This window comes from Mytilus californianus, unplaced genomic scaffold (genome assembly GCF_021869535.1).
Source record: "Mytilus californianus isolate M0D057914Y unplaced genomic scaffold, xbMytCali1.0.p SCAF_6, whole genome shotgun sequence".
Classification (NCBI taxonomy): Eukaryota; Metazoa; Mollusca; class Bivalvia; order Mytilida; family Mytilidae; genus Mytilus; species Mytilus californianus.
The window spans coordinates 92,062,536-92,082,658 of NW_026262712.1; the positions used below are offsets into that span (position 1 = coordinate 92,062,536).

At 31.5% G+C, this 20,123-nt stretch overlaps 1 protein-coding gene across 3 annotated transcripts in view; it reads right to left on the bottom strand.

Moving 5' to 3' along the window:
• Positions 1 to 20,123, bottom strand: part of LOC127706346 (ligand of Numb protein X 2-like) — an 80,491-nt gene that overhangs the window by 56,653 nt on the left and 3,715 nt on the right. For 2 of the 3 annotated variants that reach the window (XR_007984432.1, XM_052210909.1), the window contains exon 2: positions 17,384 to 17,761. Coding sequence is in view for 2 of the 3 variants with exons in the window: in XM_052210909.1 (XP_052066869.1) it covers positions 17,384 to 17,715 (332 nt within the window). In the remaining variant the exon portion in view is untranslated. Of the gene's footprint in view, positions 1 to 439; positions 1,457 to 17,383; positions 17,762 to 20,123 lie in introns of those variants that run through there. The other variant, XM_052210910.1, reaches the window with a different exon arrangement.

The following is a 20,123-nucleotide window of genomic DNA, read 5'->3' on the forward strand; positions in this document are numbered from 1 at the left end:
CCTACAGGGATGGGGTAATCGTAATCTGTAATTGTTTGTTATCTTTTCAAGTAATCAACAGTTACTACATCTATCTAAACACATAGAAGAGCTATATGATCAAAAGGGGCCTAAAAGAGTAACCAAATCCATCTAAAGTCAACATAGTATGATTTCGTTAAGTAGAATATTTTCTCAAAGCAATTGTCAATCAAAGGATACATGAACTCCAACTTGATTATTATAAGGTATTCATGTCAAAGAATTTAATCAGGAAGCTTAAATTCCTCATAGCCTGATTTCAAAGTTATCCTTGACATTAGATCAAATTTTCAGACAGGTAATTAATGATTAGTATTTCTAAATATCCTTTTTGAACCCCTTTGTAATAATTAGTACATACTCCCCCAGAATAATTTACAAGTTAAAAGGTTGTAATGTAAAAGTTAATAATAATTACCTGTAAGGTGAGAGTACCAAACTATGATCTATAGATGTCCGACATTCCATGTCAAATAGCATTTTAAGATGTCACAAACTTGTATACAGGAAAAAATTGACTAATTCCTGAAATGTTTATCCATTTTTTTCAAATCCATAGTCATTTTTTTTTAAATTGTCTAATCATATGTTACGCAGTAAAATTTAAAATGTCTAACTTGTCAGATATGAATACAATATGTTATGGTTTTTTTTTTATCACTTAAAGATAATCAGTATGAAATTTCTATCCTGAAATGCTGTACAACTACCGTCATGGCATCTATTAAATAATTGTTCTCCAGTTTCTTTAACCTCTTATAACTATAGCTCTTCAACATATTCTAATGAGGATCTAACACTGGTGTAGTTCGGCTGCTCTTCAAATAAGTTATATTCACTAATTATCAACCGATGCAAAAAATATCCATAATTGGGGAATAAATAGTATAATTTTGCATTGATTTATTAATATTTCAAGGCAATATTAAAACTGACAAAGTTTAGTTCACATTTCCATACTGTGATGTCCATTTCAGTAATTTGACACATATTAACCTCCAGGCATTATGACAGGTCCTTGAAACTTGTTCCGAACTTTATTTTGTTTTAAACTCCATCAAGCAAAAAGTCAACACCAAAGGTGGTACACAAATTGTCTTTTTTTCACCTTATGCATCAAAAAAATTCTCTGACATATGAAGATAAATTTAATTTCTTGGTTTTACTGGTTAACTTGTCACATCTAAAGACAGAGTTGACAAATTAACGCTAGTTTTAATACCATATTTACATGCTCATAGGGTTTTCATGAGAACCATTCCCTGTTGTATGAATGAATAAATTCTTTTATTTTACAATTATCATATACTTGCAATCCATTTAGTCTAAAAAAATATTTTTCTTCTACTCTTAACAAATTTAAAATTAAACCCAGCTTCTATTCTTTTCAATTTTTCAAATACTATATTCTGATAGTAAGCTTCAGTAAAGTTATCTCAGCCCTGCAGTAAAATTAATTTCAGAATCAGAATTTCTCCTATCAGACTCTAGAAGACAATATTAGTTGTGACAAGACTTCAGAACTTTGATCATCTTCTTATTGTCTATAAGTAAGCATCATGCAAGAAATCTGTGAAACTGTAATGAAAGTATCTTGCACAAAAAACCAACTGCTGATATTCCAGAATAACTGTTAACTTTCCAGATAATGTAAAACTGAAATTCTACTACAGGTTACCTAATTATCAAGGCTTTTCGACTTAAATTTCCAATAGTGTACAAAACTCTTTAATAGAGTTAATTAAACCAATTAAATTTGAAATTCTGAAAATGAGCATCTATATTTTACTTTGATGATAATGATAATTCCAATATTCCCTGCTTAAGTCCACTAAAACATCTGCATGTGGTTCTACGTTATTCACTTATTAAGGCTACAATTATACAAATACTGAAGTTCTCCATCCTCCTGCTATCTACAATGATTAAGGCAATTTCCCAATTTGATTTGAATAAGTTGGCTTTTTATGGTGTTGTCACAAAACACTAAATGTCCAATCTCTGGAATTCTGACATGATAAAATGAAAATCTTGTCCATCAATAATCAGATCTTCAACTGGTCAAGGTTAAAAGTAATGAAATGAAATGTACATGAAAAAATTAGCATCTCCACTAATATTGAATTCTATCAGCTTGTCAGTATTAGCTCATAGTATAATCAGTAACTAAACTTTTGATCAAGATTGATTGTAAAGTTTCATATAGAAAATATCTTATGCAATTTGACTTGTATTGTGCAATAAACACATAAGAAGTATAGGATATCTATTTAATGTCCAGTTAGATTAAACAGGACAGTCAAAAGCAAAAAAATTATAGGATTAAAGATCGGTATACAAATAAATTTTACTTGTAAATACACTTTATATTTACATATATTCTGACTTCTGAAAATGTTTGTCAGAAAAGTGAGGATAAAACTAACATGTTTTAATTGTCCCCTTTTAACTTTCAGTAAAATGGAACATGTTGTTGTGTTTTCAGTAATGCTAAATGGGGTATAAAAATTCAATAACCCTTATTTTATAGACACAAATATTTTACAAAGAAGGTGCTATGTTTGCATAGAATTTGACATTTTAGCATGTTCACACTGACCTTACTCGTCCCTTGCTATGTTTGTTGATTAAACTGTTTTGCCTGGAGCATGTTTTGAAAGAATTATTGATAGAATTATCTCATAAAATATCTTTCCTAAAGAACTTGACCTGAACTTTAGAAATCCAAAATGATCACTGATTTTTGAAGCCAAATGAAAATTATTCAAAGTAATAACACTTCTCAGGTCTAATATATAGTTAAGAGATTTTTGTTACTGACTTGCTTTCGCCATGGGTCAGTTCCAACTTGCCCTAAAAAGGGTCGCCAGAAGTCAGAGCAATCTTGTACTACTCAGGTTTGTGGAACTTCATTAATTAAAATCTTTTTTTTTTACATTTAATGCACAGAACTACAGACAAAAATCAATGTGAGATACTATACAGACATCCTAGTTGTATATTTAACTCATTATTCCTTTACACACAGTTTTTTAATGAAATTGAACTGAACTGAAATAGAATTAAATGGCTACTGGAATTGTACATCTTTATTTCTGGGATTAATAACCTGAGTCTTGTATCTCAATGTCAAACCAAAAAAAACTTAATTATCTTAAATTCAAAAGGTTTTAAAGAAATTAAATTAAAACAGATACCTAGAGAAATTTAATCAAGCTGTCATAGACAAAAAGTTTTCAAATGTCTTACAAGTTAATCAAATAAATATGAATTAAATAACCAACAAGAAATAAGCTGTTTAATTCACGAGAAGACCAAGTTTTCTGTATTTTGAAGGTCACCATTGTTGAACATAAGATGGATGCTAGTACAAATGAAATGATGTATGGTGCTTTAAGCTTGTTTGACTTGCCTTTTTGTTTGCCTAAATTACAATCTATCAGGGATCACAATAATTGTCCTGAATGGTAAAAGCAAAAATAGTCAATAATCAAACTTAATCTCCATTTTGTCATCAATAACAACATACTCAAATTAGAAAAGCATTAGCATGAACATTTCATAAGTTAATTTGCACGGAAGCAACATGAAGTGCCATTTTCCAATCTATCAACGACTATAACTCCTGAACAGCAAAAGTGAAAATTGTCAATGTCAAACTTGACCTCCATTTTGTCATCAGTTAACATATCAAAATTTGAAAAAGCATTAGTAGAACGGTTCATAATATATTGCATGGAAACAACATTAAGTGCCATTTTCTGATATATTAAGGACCATACACCCTGAACTGTACAAGTGAAAATCTTCAATATCAATCTTGACCTCGTAACAACATATCAAAATTTGAAAAGCACTGGTTGAACAGTTCATATGTTATTGCATGGAAACTGTCGTCAGCTGACTGCCAACCCATCGTACTTTACCATTTTAAAAACGTTTTTTTCTCCTTCTGAAAACCTTTCATAACTGATGGTGACCCCAACTGAACTACATAAATCATAAAGCATAACCAAGTTTCATCAATAAAGCTGCCTATAATGTCTCTCTTAGACATGTACATCATTTATACTATAAAGGAAATATGACTATAATAAAAACAAAACCACCACCCACACCAGGATGGAACAGACTGATAACCATTAGATCATAGAAACCAACAAAGGCCAAAATACAAATTTTCCTAGATATTTATCTATATCACTTAAGAGAACTGGATAAGCAATGGACATACTATGTTCAGTCTGTGAGTGGAAGGCCAAGATTACATGCCAACAAACTCCATAAAAGTAACATAATATAATCATAATTCCCCAAAAATGCACTAAAAATTATATCCAAACAAAAAATGTTATCAACATTTACATATTTAAACTGTTTCATCTTTGTAGGAATTAATATTTTTAAATGATTATTTTTTTCATTTCAGGTATATTAAAGTCCAACATCAATTTCAATGTTTTCTGATAGTGGTCTTTGAAATTTAATCACACACTCACATCAAAAGCTGATGAATATGAGAAAAAAAACATGATTCTTACATTTACAACAACAATATCCCTTCATAAAATCAAAACTTTGCTGATGATCCATATTCTCTTTGAATTTTAAATTGATCATTTTAAAATCATTACAATATTTTACCTGGGTATTATGTTGGTCTGCAGGGACTGTTCAGTAAGCTAATTAAGTAGAAAATTTAATGCTCATATTTTAGCTTACAGGAAATTAACATCATTAATATAGAAACTTCTGGGAAATGGGATTTATATTATTAATATGCCAATCAATTTATAATTTCAGTAATGGTTGGTTATTAAAAAACGTTTTCACATTATGTTTGATTAAAAATATAACCTACATAAATTAAACACTTTTATTCATTGTGACCAACAATGCTAATTATGCTTATATTTTCATGTTACATGTATACTTCAGCTACAACACTTCCTGTTGTCTAATGTCTACCAAATATAGCAACAAAGTGATTTTTCGTGCAATGTCGATTTCACGTTACCTCACTTTTCTTCACTTTTCATAACTATAATTGAAGCAGTTTTCAGCTGCAGTATACAAACAATATTAGGTTAATGTCAGAAAAATATCAACTTTTTTGTATTCGACATGAAACAGGCGAAGGGCTCAGTAAACATCTCCCAGTTTCTAAGCCACATACAAAACAGTTGATATTTTTCTGGCATTAACCTAATATTTTATATTTATGCAGGCCTATACACAGGGTGCAGTGTTGCCAGGTGTTTGAAAACAATCAAGCACTATTAAAGTCAGATTTACCCTCACTGGACCTGGTTGACACTCCAAAAAACTCTCACAGACCACTTATGTAACAATATATTGATTCTTGAGGCTGATTTATTGCTGTATTTCCAAAAAGCATTAGAGTACAGCTCCTTTTTAGGAATTGTCCAAAATTAAGCATTGAATGACCTCTGACAAATACTTGGCAAAACCATGTAAAAAATTAATTAAAATTATCCTGAAGCAAATCAACAATTCTAAACTTTACTTTCATGAGAAGTTTACTGGTCAATTAGCTATATGGATACTATTAAAACATGGCATCTTGCTTTTAAAACAATGACTTGTAAAATATTTATCCAAATTGCCTTCAGCATAAACAAATCTATAACAATGTATACTGAGTATGCAATTACTATTGTCTGATACTTTTTTGTTCATTGATTTTAATATATCGTCATGCTATGATACATTGACAATTTTCATTTAAGATAGAATATTGCTATTAATGTTATCAAAATGGTATTTTACTGCATATATGTCTTTGATACATTTACAATTTTCATTTAAGATAGAATATTACTATTAATGTTATCAAAATGGCATTTTACTGTAAATACCGCTTTGATAAAACATACTTGTATGAATTGACATGGAAATTTTATTTCACTGTTTCTGGTTTTATTGAATTTACTAAATAATTGGAGTAATATATTGGCTTCTTCATAAGATTTATTTATTTTTCAACTTTTTAGAATGTTGTTCAATATCATTTATAGCAGATGAAGATAAAAGATAATGTATCATACAAAAGTGGGCAGCATTCTGCTGTTTATGCCAGAAGTTTTATAGATATTTATGTTTAATGACTGTAAAATATGTAATAGATTAAATTAAGGTTCCTTGCAGTGTTCATAAGATTAATAAAAAATTCTAAATCTCGTAATTGGTTTTAAAACTGAATTAGAAATTATGCATGAAAGATTTCATTAAAAAAAAATTCTGGAAGAAATTCCTAGCATATTTTTAAACTATCTGAAAGTAACTTAAAGCAGTATTTGTATGTTAATTAAGTCAGGTTTTAGTAATAAGGAAATGTACAACTTACTAACACTATTTATCTTAGGCCTTGTTCTTGCTTTAAAAAAATGAAAACAACACATTATAAATTTAAATAATGGCTTAATTAATTTTAAGGTCAAATCTGAACTTTCTCTTTACTGAACCTGTTTAAGAACAACTAAAAGTCAAAAATGGTTAAAAAAGGCAAATTCCAAATGACTCCTAGCTTTTTACAGTACAATGGTTCAAATTCAACAGAATCATAATTAAAGTAAGGATACAGTCATGTTTATCAGAGAATAATCCCCTGACATCAGCTAGAAAATATAGATCATAACACAATAACATCTAGCACACATCCAATCAAAAATAGTCAATATCATATCATCCCATTGAGATACATCTGCATCGAAAATTATGTCCAGTCACAAAACAGTCATTCAATGTCATATTGAAGTATTTCTATACATAATAATTCCAAAACTTTCAATTCTCATAACTTAAACAAGTATTACTTTCATTTTCTATTTCAGGCTATAGTTTAATCTAAACCTCCTTAAAACAGTCAATCAATTTTTTAATCGTGATCGAAGATTGAACCAGAACAAAAAATCACTATTTAGAGTACTATAAGGTATATTTTCAGTAGGAAAAGTCAATCAATTATGTTGTACAAGTTAACAATCAATCGTGTATTGATCACAGAATAATCAACAAAAGGTGTATCAATTACAGCTGTCCATTACCTATATATAAAACCAAATTAGGCAAAGTCTTGAAGGATACTAACATTTCAGGAAACTATAATTAATCTTACTGACCACCACTGATCTTGACCTGGCCATCACATTAATTCTGTTTGACAGAAGGAAAAAATAGCTTACTTAAAAGGATTTATCCATATAAATGAAGGCTCTGCATTTTGCAAAGCTAAGTTGTGGTGAAGCTATCAACTAATGAAATATCAAAATGGATAAATGTCACAGTTGTGGTATACATCAGTGAGACATTAACCCAAAAACACAAAAAAAGAAAACATGTCTTAAGACATTTCTATTGAGGTGAATGCTCTTTAAAGTCCAGAGATTTCATAACATAATTTACATAAAATAAAATAGTGCAGAGGTTTTCTTTTACCATTTCTTTTTTCTTTTTTTCTTTTTTAAAGACAACATATAAAATCTGTTTTATCAACAATTACTCAATGCTATAAGTTTTCTTCTGCCATTGTAATAAACACATAAAAAATCATTGTCAAATTATATATACCGGTACACTATATGCAGCGGTAGAACTCAAGACAAATCCATTTACATGCATTAGCAAGCAGATGCAGACAGTCTGAGTTCTATAATGTTTTCCATATAAATATTCATAGTCCCCAATAAAATCACAGGTGTGGAATGCAAGCTGTGGTGATTTCCATTGATTTATTGGTGTTTTTAGGTAATCTGTATAGTTTTGTTGTTTATAATTGTCTGAGCAGGGGGATATTGGTCTAACCATCAATCTTAATCAGACTCCTTTGAGATTTTTTTTATTGTTGCTTTCCCAGAGATTATTAGATCTGTTCTACTGCTTGTGGAATAATAATTATTTACCTTATCTGTACAACAAATCCATATATAGGCCATTGGGAGTAGAAGAATTTGTATTACTTAATAGTCTTTCACCTTATGTGCTTCCTGTTCAGGAAAGATAATTCTACAAGAAACCTTAATCTTTAGTTTTCTGTGCAGTGTTTTGGGGACTGTTGTTTGTCCTTTGGACAATTTCCTTGGTGTTGTTTGTTTTAATTTGACTATTGGTTTTTGGTTGTACACTTAGTGTTTTCTAACTATTTTCTCTAAAGGAGGTATATTTAGACCTTTAAACCAAACCAGACCAAAATCTGTTGGAATTAGCATGATACAATGTATGACCAACTGCCAAAAAAAGAAATGAGGGCTCCTGAATAGTTGAACTTGGTCTCAAATGGCAAGAAATATATTAAACTTTTACTTCTGATTTTATTACTTTAATTTGCTAAGCCTTGGTTTAGAATCTAACTATACTTTAGAGTTAGGCTTCAATGGAAATTTACAGTCTGTTCATTTTTACACTGAAATCTTATGTTGTTTCTAATGATAATGTAGTCAATGATGGAGTCTGTACAGATTTGCACTATTAGGCAAGAATTATTTATGCATAATATGATAGTCTTTCTGTAAAAACTCATAAAAGATGCCAGGTTTATATTTTAGTACACAAGACTGTTACTGTGATGTGACTCATCAGTGGCACCTTGAACAGTTTGTAGGCCAAATCAAATATTAAATTGTAGAGCTTTAAATACTGAAAGATTTCGAAAAGATGAGCCAAATATTGCTAAGGATATCTATACCTAGAAAAAACTTTTAAATTACATTCTGATAAGCTAAATTTTCAAAGAAAAATATCACAAAACATTAAAAATGATTTTTACAGATATAAAACTTTTTTTAGATCTGAACAAAATATTTACAACTGAAATTCAACCCTATGTAAAATGAATTTTCTTTAACCATTTACTTGTAGATCAAAGGAACATGTTAATCAATTACCAGAACAGAAGATACTGAACCGAATTCCAACTTCTTATTTATCAAGTAATATAAATACAGATAAAAAATCAAGAAATAATTTTACAAAACAGATTTTATTCTCTTTATTCTTTAAATGTTATAAAATGTTATGACAGCTCTTCAATAGGAATTGCTTGGGAAATAGCATTTCTTTCATTTTGTCATCAATCTTGGAATTCTTGTAGTATGAAAAAAACTCTGCAATAGTTTATAGTTTATCAAATTATTTCCAAAGTCATTTCATTGTAGATGAAAACAAATTTATTATGTAATATGTGACTGTAAAGCTTCACACTGTGCACTGTTGGGTAACATTTTCCCCACATTTGTACATATAAGTTACATTAAAAAGAAGGCCTATAACTATTAAGAAGTCAGTAAATCTTAATCAATTATACATCTCTTTTTCTAAACAGCACTTTCTACTTTCTTTAAAATTGAAAACTTTAAAGTATTGACCAATTTTTATAGATGTGGTCATTATAAATAAATTGGGTACCCCATTCGACTCAGCGTGTCGGTCTAGTACAAAGCAGGGTTAATATTCATATTACATTAACATGTTCTCGTCCTGAATATACATATGAATTTGCAGCTGGACATTAAGCAGCCATAGAAAGCACATGATGATTTAATTACAAATCAGTTTTAGTGATGATTTTCAAACTGGTGATTCAATATGAAATATCTATGTTTTTATTATTTTGTTTTCACATGTACAGCATCAAAGAATATTGATTGTACTTTGTTACCTTGAAATGCCATGCCATAGATTACCCGGCCTACAATATGAAATCTATGTGTTCACTACATCTATCTACCAACTTAATATGGTTAGCTGGACAATCAGAAGACTTACAATAAATGAAGTCAAAAGTCCAATACATTAAGTGACATTTGTAATTACAATGTTTATATCCCATAGGACTGTCTCAAAGTTGATAATGTACCAGTGTCAATCTATTAGATTGCTGCACATTATGTTTTCTGTGACAGCGTACATTATATGGCTGTTCTGTGGGTTCTTTATCCATATCCCCTTGCCTGGTGACATTTAAAGAATATGTATATATATTTTATGAGAAGAATAAAATGTGCACATTTTCATTAAATATTCATGGCAATCATATAACAAATCACTATTTAACTTCGAGTTAATACTCAACAGGCCCGTAGCCAGAAATTTTCAAGGGGGAGGTTACATCGACTCATGACAAACAAAATCTCTACTTTATTAGTCACAGTTCAAACAGAATGTCAACTTAAATACATATAGTGCTTATTTGTTTTCAAAGGGGGTTGGTACAAACCCCTCGAACCTCCTGGCTACGGGCCTGGTCAACCCAGAAAATTTTCAGGATAATTAAGATACAATGAACAAATATCTACTGTAAATGACTTTATCTTCCTGGAGTTTTATTTCAAGATTTCTAAGGCCAAACCTATCTGTGGGGTTTTATCTTGGTGATTTTCTTGTCAGTGAATTTGATCCTCTTTAAAGTACAAAACTTATGTTCATGAGGGGATATTTTAGAGAGTTATCCTAATTTTGAAATTGTATAAAAATTTAAACCCTCACAGAAATGTTCCCACGCTATTCTTTTGGTCCATTCTGTTTACAATTCAATAAGTCGTTAATTTTGTAACAGTTCTTTCTGTATTGTGTTTGTATTTCTAATGGAATATTTGTGCATACTTATCATTTTTAACTAGAGATCAGTTTGAGAATCATTCATCTTATTGAATTGACTCACATGGAGGAAATGAATACAAATGTGTAAAAATGTTGGTTACAGTTCCTATTCTTATTGGGCATAATATCAATCAAGCCAAGTTTGGTAAACATTTGTTCCACACCAATAAAATGAAGTTTATTTTGTCCTCCTACTCCAAAATGAATACATGTAGTTCTGATGTTTCATGTTGTTACTACTAAAAAAGATTAACTATCTGAAGTTGTTTTATACATGTATTTAAGTTAAATTGAGCAGTATGATCATGTTGCTGAAGACATAACCATGTATAGGACATGACTTTTAAGGTTTACATATTAGATTAGCTTTTCCCATTGCAATGTAACTGAATGGATCACCCTAATAGAGTTAGAACAGAATTGTAAGAAAGATATTTCATTGTCAAGAGAAGATGCCTGTAATAGCAAAAACAATCTTGATGAAATACAATTATGAAACCTATCAAAGCAACTTGCTTATCTGGTACTACATGCATGACATTAACATGGTCTGTTATTAATGCAGTTATTGGCTGTATGCATGTATTGCACTAATACTCCTGCAATTATATTGCAATTACTGATTAACTATTTTCTGCTAAGTTGATCTTTAAAACCTCATTACTTTGAATCTGTTTTTTCAAACCAACAATATTACCTGTAGTTTTATTCTGATACCATCTATAATGGACACCCATATTATTTATGTAAATATAATCTCCTGTATTAGGAAATTATCAGACAAAAAAAACTTGTTGTGCCACTGATATAATAAACATGCTTTAAAGTGCATAACATGAAAAGCCTTTTAATTCTGTCATAAGGCATGGTTGGTTTTTTTTTTTGAGCAGCAGTAGTATTTTATTAAGTTCTATTTTTAGTATGTCATGAAACAAACACATCCATCAACAGTTGCTTAAAGATGGAAAATAGTGTCTCAAATTTGAGATAATCTTTGTTTAATTCTAAGTCTGAACTTGGAATGCTAAATTCTGCTCAAGTTTCTCTATTCTATGCTCAGTTTTTTCTCCTAAACTTTTATCTTTTATTTTTTGAATGTTTGAATGGATTAAAAACTATAATTCAAGTAGCCATATGCATTGTTTTATCATCTTAAAATAATTGAATATTACACACAAGAAATGTCTTGCCTGTTTTACTTCTCATTGTATTCATGTTGAAAGTCTGTAATATGAAGGTTTTGCTGTAAGTATCACATAAACTTAACATATATGTTCTAAGAAAATGAGGTCTCAGTCATATGAAACATGCCAGACAAACATGTATACACCTTACAATAATTCCATACACCAAATATAGTGGTTATATCGCAAATAGTACCCTAGAAACAGAATAAACCACAAAATCTTAACATTGACCAATGATCCATCAAAATGAGGTCAAGGTCATATGGACCCTGCCAGACAAACATGTACGTTCACCTTACTATTGTTCTATAAACCAAATTTAATTGACCTATTGCTTATAATATCTAAGAAATAGACCAAACCACAGACTAAACTGTGTCCAATGAACCATGAAAATGATTTCAAGGTCAGATGAAACCTGCCAGACAGACATGTACACCTTACAATCATTCCATACACAAAATATAGTGGCCCTATTGCTTATAGTATCTGAGAAATAGACCAAACCACAAAAAACTAAATATTGTACAATGAACCATGATATTGAGGTCAAGGTCAGATGGAACCTGCCAGTCAGACATGTACAACTTACAATCATTCCATACACAAAATATATTTCACTTAATGCTTATAGTATCTGAGATATGGACTTGGCCACGTAATTTTAACCTTGATCACTGATCCATGAAATGAGGTCGAGGTCAGGTTAACCATACCTGACAGACATGTAGGCCTTGCAAAGAATTAATCCATATACCAAATAGAGTTATCCTGTTACTCATATTAGGTGAGTATTTCACTTGACAAAAAAAAGATTTTTTTGTCAAGCAGTCACCGAACCATGAAAATGAGGTCAAGGACAATGGACATATGACAGACAGAAACTTCATTACGTAAGGTATCTGTATATAAGGTATAAAGCATTCAGGTCTTCTACCTTCTGTAATATAAAACTGTATAAAAATATTTTACAATGTACGCTGTTGCTGCTGCCGCCTTGTAATCCGTCACATTCTGCGACTTTTGTTGCAGGTGAGACAAAAGTTACTTGTATGCTTTATTGTAGTGATTGATTGACAGATGGTTGCTAAATGTCCAGTGGCAAATATTACATGTATATAAAGAAGTATATGCATCTGCATTGAGGGACTCTTGTAAACTACAGATTACTTTCTCCATTTTTTCAGTAGAAGAAAATGTATGAAGATTTGAACCCAAATACACTAGGCAGTATGTATATATTAGCTCAGTGACAAAGCCATTGTGTGTACCTATGGTATCAAACTGCATTTGTCATTAAATATATACAACTAACAAATCATCCTTATAAAGCATTACTATCAAACCTGTCATTCTTTATCATTTTAAGATGAATATCACCTCTATTTTAAGTTAATGGTAACATATTATTCAAAAAAATATGAAAGATTTTTCTCAATTCCTATACATGGGGAATTTGTGTTCTCATAAATAAAATTATATAAGAATATTAATATTGAAGTAAATAAAGGACCCCACTAAGGGATATGACTGACACTGACACAGCACATAAGCACTGAACATATGGCATCAGAAAAACATTATAAAGCTAGTCACATGTAGATGTCTGAAAATTGTTCTTTTGAAAATCTTTACTGATATCTTAAATGTAGTCTTTATTATTCTATGGAATGTAATATGGAAGAAGTGACGAAATGCACTTTATGTACATTGTGTGAATACAAACAATGTATAAGAAACATCAAATCATATTAAGGGACAGAAATTAGATTAAAGAACAAATACATCATGGGTTCTCTAAAGTAAATAAGAGTCTTACAGATTCCCATTTCCAACCATGCACTAATTATAAAAATTGGATCACATTATAAAATTTCATTAATTTCTGACATTCAGTCTATTGCATAATAAGATGCACCATACTGGGGTTTCACTCAGATAATGGTTTTATGTTTTCATATATCAAAGGCACTAATATGTCTTAATTCTTGATATGAATACTTTTGTACTTTCCATAAAGCATATACAAATGTATTCTCCTCTTTAACAACAGAAATAATCATTGAATAACTATGTTATCTTAAAATAAAATGCTCCGCTGGGGCGCAGCTTGATACGACCGCAGAGGTGGAACCCTGAACAGTTGGGGCAAGTATGGACACAACATTCAAGCTTGATACAGCACTGAATTTGGATTGTAATTAAATATTTGACACAGCATAGGTTTCTGACACAGAATGAAAGTGGTCTAAGAACTTAAAAAATTTTAATTTACCTATTCAAACCATATCATTATTATTAGCTTTTATATATAAATCAGAAATAACCAATTTAAAATGGAAAATTTTTAAGAAAAAAAAGGAAAAAAAAATCCCCCCCAATTTTTTTAAACCCCTTATGATTCATCACCCCACACTCAATCCCAGCCTTCCCTTTGTGGTATGGTACCCTGCAGTACAATTTCAGAGAGATCCATACACTTGAACACAAATTATTGTCTGGAAACTAGAAAAATGCTTGTTTTTTGGCCCCTTTTGGCCCCAAATTCCTAAACGTTTAGGGCAATTACCCCCAAACTCAAACCCAGCTTTCCCTTTGTGATATGGAACCTTGCAGTACAATTTCATAAAGATCCATACACTTACACACAAGTTATTGTCCTGAAACTAGAAAAATGCTTGTTTTTTTCCCCTTTTTTGGCCCCTAATTCCTCAAATTTTGAGGGAATTACCCCCAAAATCAATCCCAGCCTTCCCTTTGTGGTATGGTACCTTGCAGTACAATTTCAGAGAGATCCATACCCCTGAACACAAGTTATTGTCCTGAAACTATAAAAATGCTTATTTTTGGCCCCTTATTCCTAAACTTTTTGGGCAATTACCCCCAAACTCAATTCCAGCTTTCCCTTTGTGATATGGAACCTTGTAGTACAATTTCATAAAGATCCATACACTTACACACAAGTTATTGTCATGAAACTAGAAAAATGCTTGTGTTTTGCCCCTTTTTGGCCCCTAATTCCTAAAATTTAAAGGCAATTACCCCCAAAATCAATCCCAGCATTCCCTTTGTGATATGGAACCTTGTGATACAATGTCAGAGAGAACCATACACTAACACACAAGTTATTGTCATGAAACTAGAAAAATGCTTGTTTTTTGCCCCTTTTTTGCCCCTAATACCTAAAGTTTGGAGGCAATTACCCCCAAAATCAATCCCAGCATTCCCTTTGTGATATGGAACCTTGTGGTACAATGTCAGAGAGATCCATACACTTACACAAAAGTTATGTCTGGAAGTTATAAAAATGCTTATTTTTGGCCCCTAATTCCTTAACTGTTGGTACCATAACCCCCAAAATCAATCCCCACCTTCCTTTTGTGATATTGAACCTTATGGTAAAATTTCATAGAGATCCATTCACTTTAACTAAAGTTAGAGTGCAAAAACTAATGTGTCTTCAGACGACAACGATGACGCCAACGTCATACCAATATACGACCACAAAAATTTGTTTGCGGTTGTATAAAAAGAGGCATTTTTTAATTCAAAACAATATGTAGAGCAGAAATCATAACAAAAATTGGTAATTTTTAAATACAGTAAACACCCAAAAGTAGTCCGACTAATGCCCGTGGTTTTTGAATTTAAGCCAGACAGGGAAATCTATATTTGTACCATAAAACACTTCAAATACTAGACGTTCCCTTTTTGGACAGTGATGTTCCTTTGGCACCATATTACGGTGTTTATATATCCCAATTAGTTCGCTATGCTTGTGTCTGTAGTGACGTTTTGGACTTCAATGAGTGTAATCTATGTATTACTAGTAAATTATTAAGTCAGGGATTTCGTTACCACAAATTACTTAAAACCTTTACTAAATTCTTCCATAGATACAAAGATTTGGTCTGCAAGTTTGGGTGTACCTGTAGAAAACTTATTTCAAACGGTATAGCACATCTTAATTTTACAATGATGTTGTAAACCGAGCCTGGAAATTTAGATACGATCTGGGTAAACTTATCAATCCTTTCAATAAATTTATTCTAAAAGGTTACCTATTCAACACTGTAATTAAATCTTTGAATATTGTTTTTATTGGTGTTATTATGGATTTTGTTTAAGTAAATTAAAACCTTACTAAATATTACACATATTTACTTTCATGGTACAATGTACTACAATCTGTCGATACCTATAGTTTGGCATTGCACAAGGTCATGTTTTTCTCTGACTGTTAATGACATCTTTACACTAAATCCATTGGATGATGGATGTGTACTGATTGATATTTTAGTCTTAGATACATGATTTTTTTATTAGTTGTTATTTGCTTTGAACTAGTTTTCAGTAACTGTGAGTACTCTCAGATCTGTACTTAGTGTCTTTTTTTTGTGGGGATGTATAAGTACCTGTCCATGTCCACTCTGTGAGATGTATAAATACCCTGCCACGTCCGGACTGTGTTCTTGTTAGAAGTATTTCTATTTGTATCCATCTGATGAGTTAAGCCTTTTTCAACTGATTTTTATAGTTTGTTCTTATGTTGCACTGTTACACCACTGTCCCAGGTTAGGGTGAGGGTTGAGTGCTCACAAACATGTTTAACCCTGCCATATTCTTTATGTGTCTGTCCCAAGTCAGGAGCCTGTAGTACAGTGGTTGTTGTTGGTTCATGTCTGTCATATTTGTTTTTTCGTAAATTGTGTTATAAATTAGGCCGTTAGTTTTTTCAATTGTATTATTTCATATTTTTCATGTCAGGGCCTTTTATAGCCAACCATATGGTATGGGTTTTTCTCATTGTTGAAGGCCGTACGGTTGCCTATAATTGCTTACATCCACTTCATTTGAACTTTGGTGGATAGTTGTCTCATTGGCAATCATACCACATCTCCTTATTTTTTATATTTATCGATGAAGAACCTTTTCTGCAAGTAAAAACCTTATTACTTGAACAATAGGTTGATTAGTTCTCATGGTCTGAACAAATTTTGTCCCTTATTACTGGATAGGCAATTGTAAGTACATGTATGATGTATATATGTGTATTTGGGATGCAAATAAGTCTGGCTGCTGAGGATCAGTCATAAAAGAGACATCACAACAGATAGGACAATTAAAATACATGAATAGATGTACCTAAAGCTTCAAAATCTAATTATTTGATCATCTAGGATTAAGTCCAAGGAACATCTACATGTACATATATGTATGTGAATCTTCTGGTCAACACCTAGGTTAATAGCTATTTTCTATGTTCATGTGTTGTAACTTTTATTTTCTCTCAAATCATGCACATAATCAACTTAAAGTACACATGAATAAAACAATTCTGAAATATTGCAATGTGATTGGCTGTTCAGAGATTTATCACAGTACACCCCTCTGTACATTTTGTCAGCCCTGAGAATGCAGTGTGCAAACACAGTACCTCATTTATGTATTGAATTCAAATATATCTTAATATACTGTACTTTTGGTAATGGACAGTGACTGTCTGCCTGATAGGAATCAACCTTTGAGCAGGTCATTGGATGGATGAATGGACCTACCTTCTGACTAGTACACTGGACTGCTGATAATCATTTCTGGTCAGTGGCTGTCTGTCTACAGGACACTGGTTCTGTATACACAGGTAATTCTCTAGGCATCGTGTGCAAAATGTATGACTACATTTAGTGTCCACAGGATTAACAAGAGGTTGAAGGCAGATGTGACACATCAAATCTTCATCCACAGCTTGATAGTAATCAAACAAATGGTTTCCATCCCCTTCATGGAACTGCCCACAGTTAGGACACACAGTCTGTCCTTGATTTCTGAATTGGCTGACTGTCAAGGTCAAAGCAGAATCATTTTCATAGTCATGATATGATAGGGCCATGCTACTACACTCCTCTCAGTTTCAGTTTATCAGCTCATTCTTCCTTCTGAAAAATAAGACTTTTGGTACTTAAAATCATAGACTTAATCTTGTCATCCAACTTTTAGATCTTCTTCCTTTGGATACATCCTTTAGTTGATGAATATTCATATTGTATGACAACAAATAATTTGGAAAATAACTTTCTTTAAAAAAAATTGCCACTTATGATCGGGAAGATTATTCAAGCAAAGTTTATCCTACAAATTTGAAATTTCTATTAACGTGGTACTATGTATATATGTGAACAGATTCTTTAAGACTCTAAAATGGCAGAAGTCAATCATAAAATCACAGTCAAAAAATAAAAAGTCAATAAGGAATGGTCAAATACACAACAAATAATGACCTCCACAAATTGATGATGTCCAATGCTTTCATCTGTGCAAAAAATTGATATTCTCAGGAATGATATGTCCAAACATTAAAACTCAATTGTTCAAATCATTATTTTAGTTCCCCTGAAGAGTGTTTCCACAAATAACAATGGTTACAAAGCTCTTAAATGAATGGTCAAAGGGAAGTAACTTCTGTGCTTCTTTGGTCGAGGCAATGTAATAATACTGATGTGAAACTTTTCAAATTAATTGCCAAATAAGGATTTTGCCCTAGATTTTACAATGTTGTTCACTTAACAGGAAAATCAAATAGTGCAACTAAGGTTTGATATTTAAATCATGAGTTGATAAAACATACATTTAATCTATATACAGTGAAATTTTGGAATGTTTTCATACCACATGCATGACATGTACATGTACTAAAATTCGTCAACTTATATGAAATTTTAAAACATTTTTCCATTTTCTTTTTAATTTGATGGACAGGAATCTAACAAAATTCCATGATCCAAAATCTGTATACAAAAGATTGCCTAATTTCAGAGAAACAATTTATTTATGTTTACATGTCACAAATGAATACAAATGTAATACTTAATCATAAGTATTAAATTGACAGGAACTATAACAACTCAACTTCAAACATTCAACAGTGATGCTGCTTGACTTATAATGATGTGTTAACTTCTAGGTCATTTGGTCTCTGGTGGAGAGTTGTCTCATTGGCAATCGTACCACATCTTAATCAATGTTAATATTCTAATAAATTGAAATCGGGCACGTTATTAATACATCAGCATGTTGCCAAATGCAAAACTGTCTTATCTTAGTTGTATACGAGATGTAGGAAATAAATGAAGAAACTGGTAGCTGTGATAACGTCTAAGGAAATCAGAATGCAACATGACAATCCTTGATATTTGTACAGGCCCCGCCTAAAAAATAATTAAAAGAATAATGTGTCCAGGGGACACAGATGGATGGACACAGATGCCCCAAGTTTCATAACATTTGATTGAGGCATGGTAAGGTTAGGGTGCAAACACAGCAAATTCAACAATATTTCCATTTATAAAGGGACATAACTCAAGAAGTGATAGTGAAGCCACCCAGATTCATACTTGATCTGTGTTTGATGGTAATTAGCATTGTGTACAAGTTTCATAATATTTGATTAAGGCAAAGGACGTTAGAGTGCAAAACGGCAAATTCAACGATCTTTCCATTTATAAAGGGATATAACTCAAGAATGGTGAAAGTGACGCCACCCAAATTTGAACTTGATCTGTGGTTTTAGTAATAAGCATTGTGTATAAGTTTCATAACATTTGTTAGAGGCAAAATACGTTAGAGTGTGGAAACAGCAAATTCAGCAATTAATAAAGGGACATAAATCGAGAGCGGTGAAAGTGATGCTACCCAAATTCAAACTTGATCTATGTTTGTTGGTAAAAAGAATTGTGTATAAGTTTGATAATATTTGGTTTAGGCAAACTTATAAATAAGTTAAATGGAAACCAATTTCAGGACATACAGACGGACGTACACACTGACTAACAGAGAGACAAGGGTAAACCTTAATGTTACAAGTAATAAAATTAGAAACACAGTGATTTCCTGCCATTTGATAAATTGAACAAACCCTGTTGTCAGATAAACCAGGATTCAGTCATAATTTATGAATAACTTGTAACTTCCTTTTTAGCTCACAAAGGGCCAAATGAAAAAAAAACTGCCCGCCCGCAGTACATCCCCAAATCAATAACCGATTTTTCCTTAGGAAATCAAGACAAGATCTACAATTAAGACAATATGAAGGAAATTGTCTGACGACTCCTTATTGGAGTTATTGCCCTGTAATGACGATTTTTACCATTTTTTTTGTGTTTTGCCTTACATGTATATGATACCAGTGGCGATCATACATCTCATAATATTCCCAACGCAATACCTCCTAGAGGGAAGCAAGTTAAATTGGTACGGAATTACCAATCAGGTGTTGTCCATTTGGGAAATTAAACCGAACAT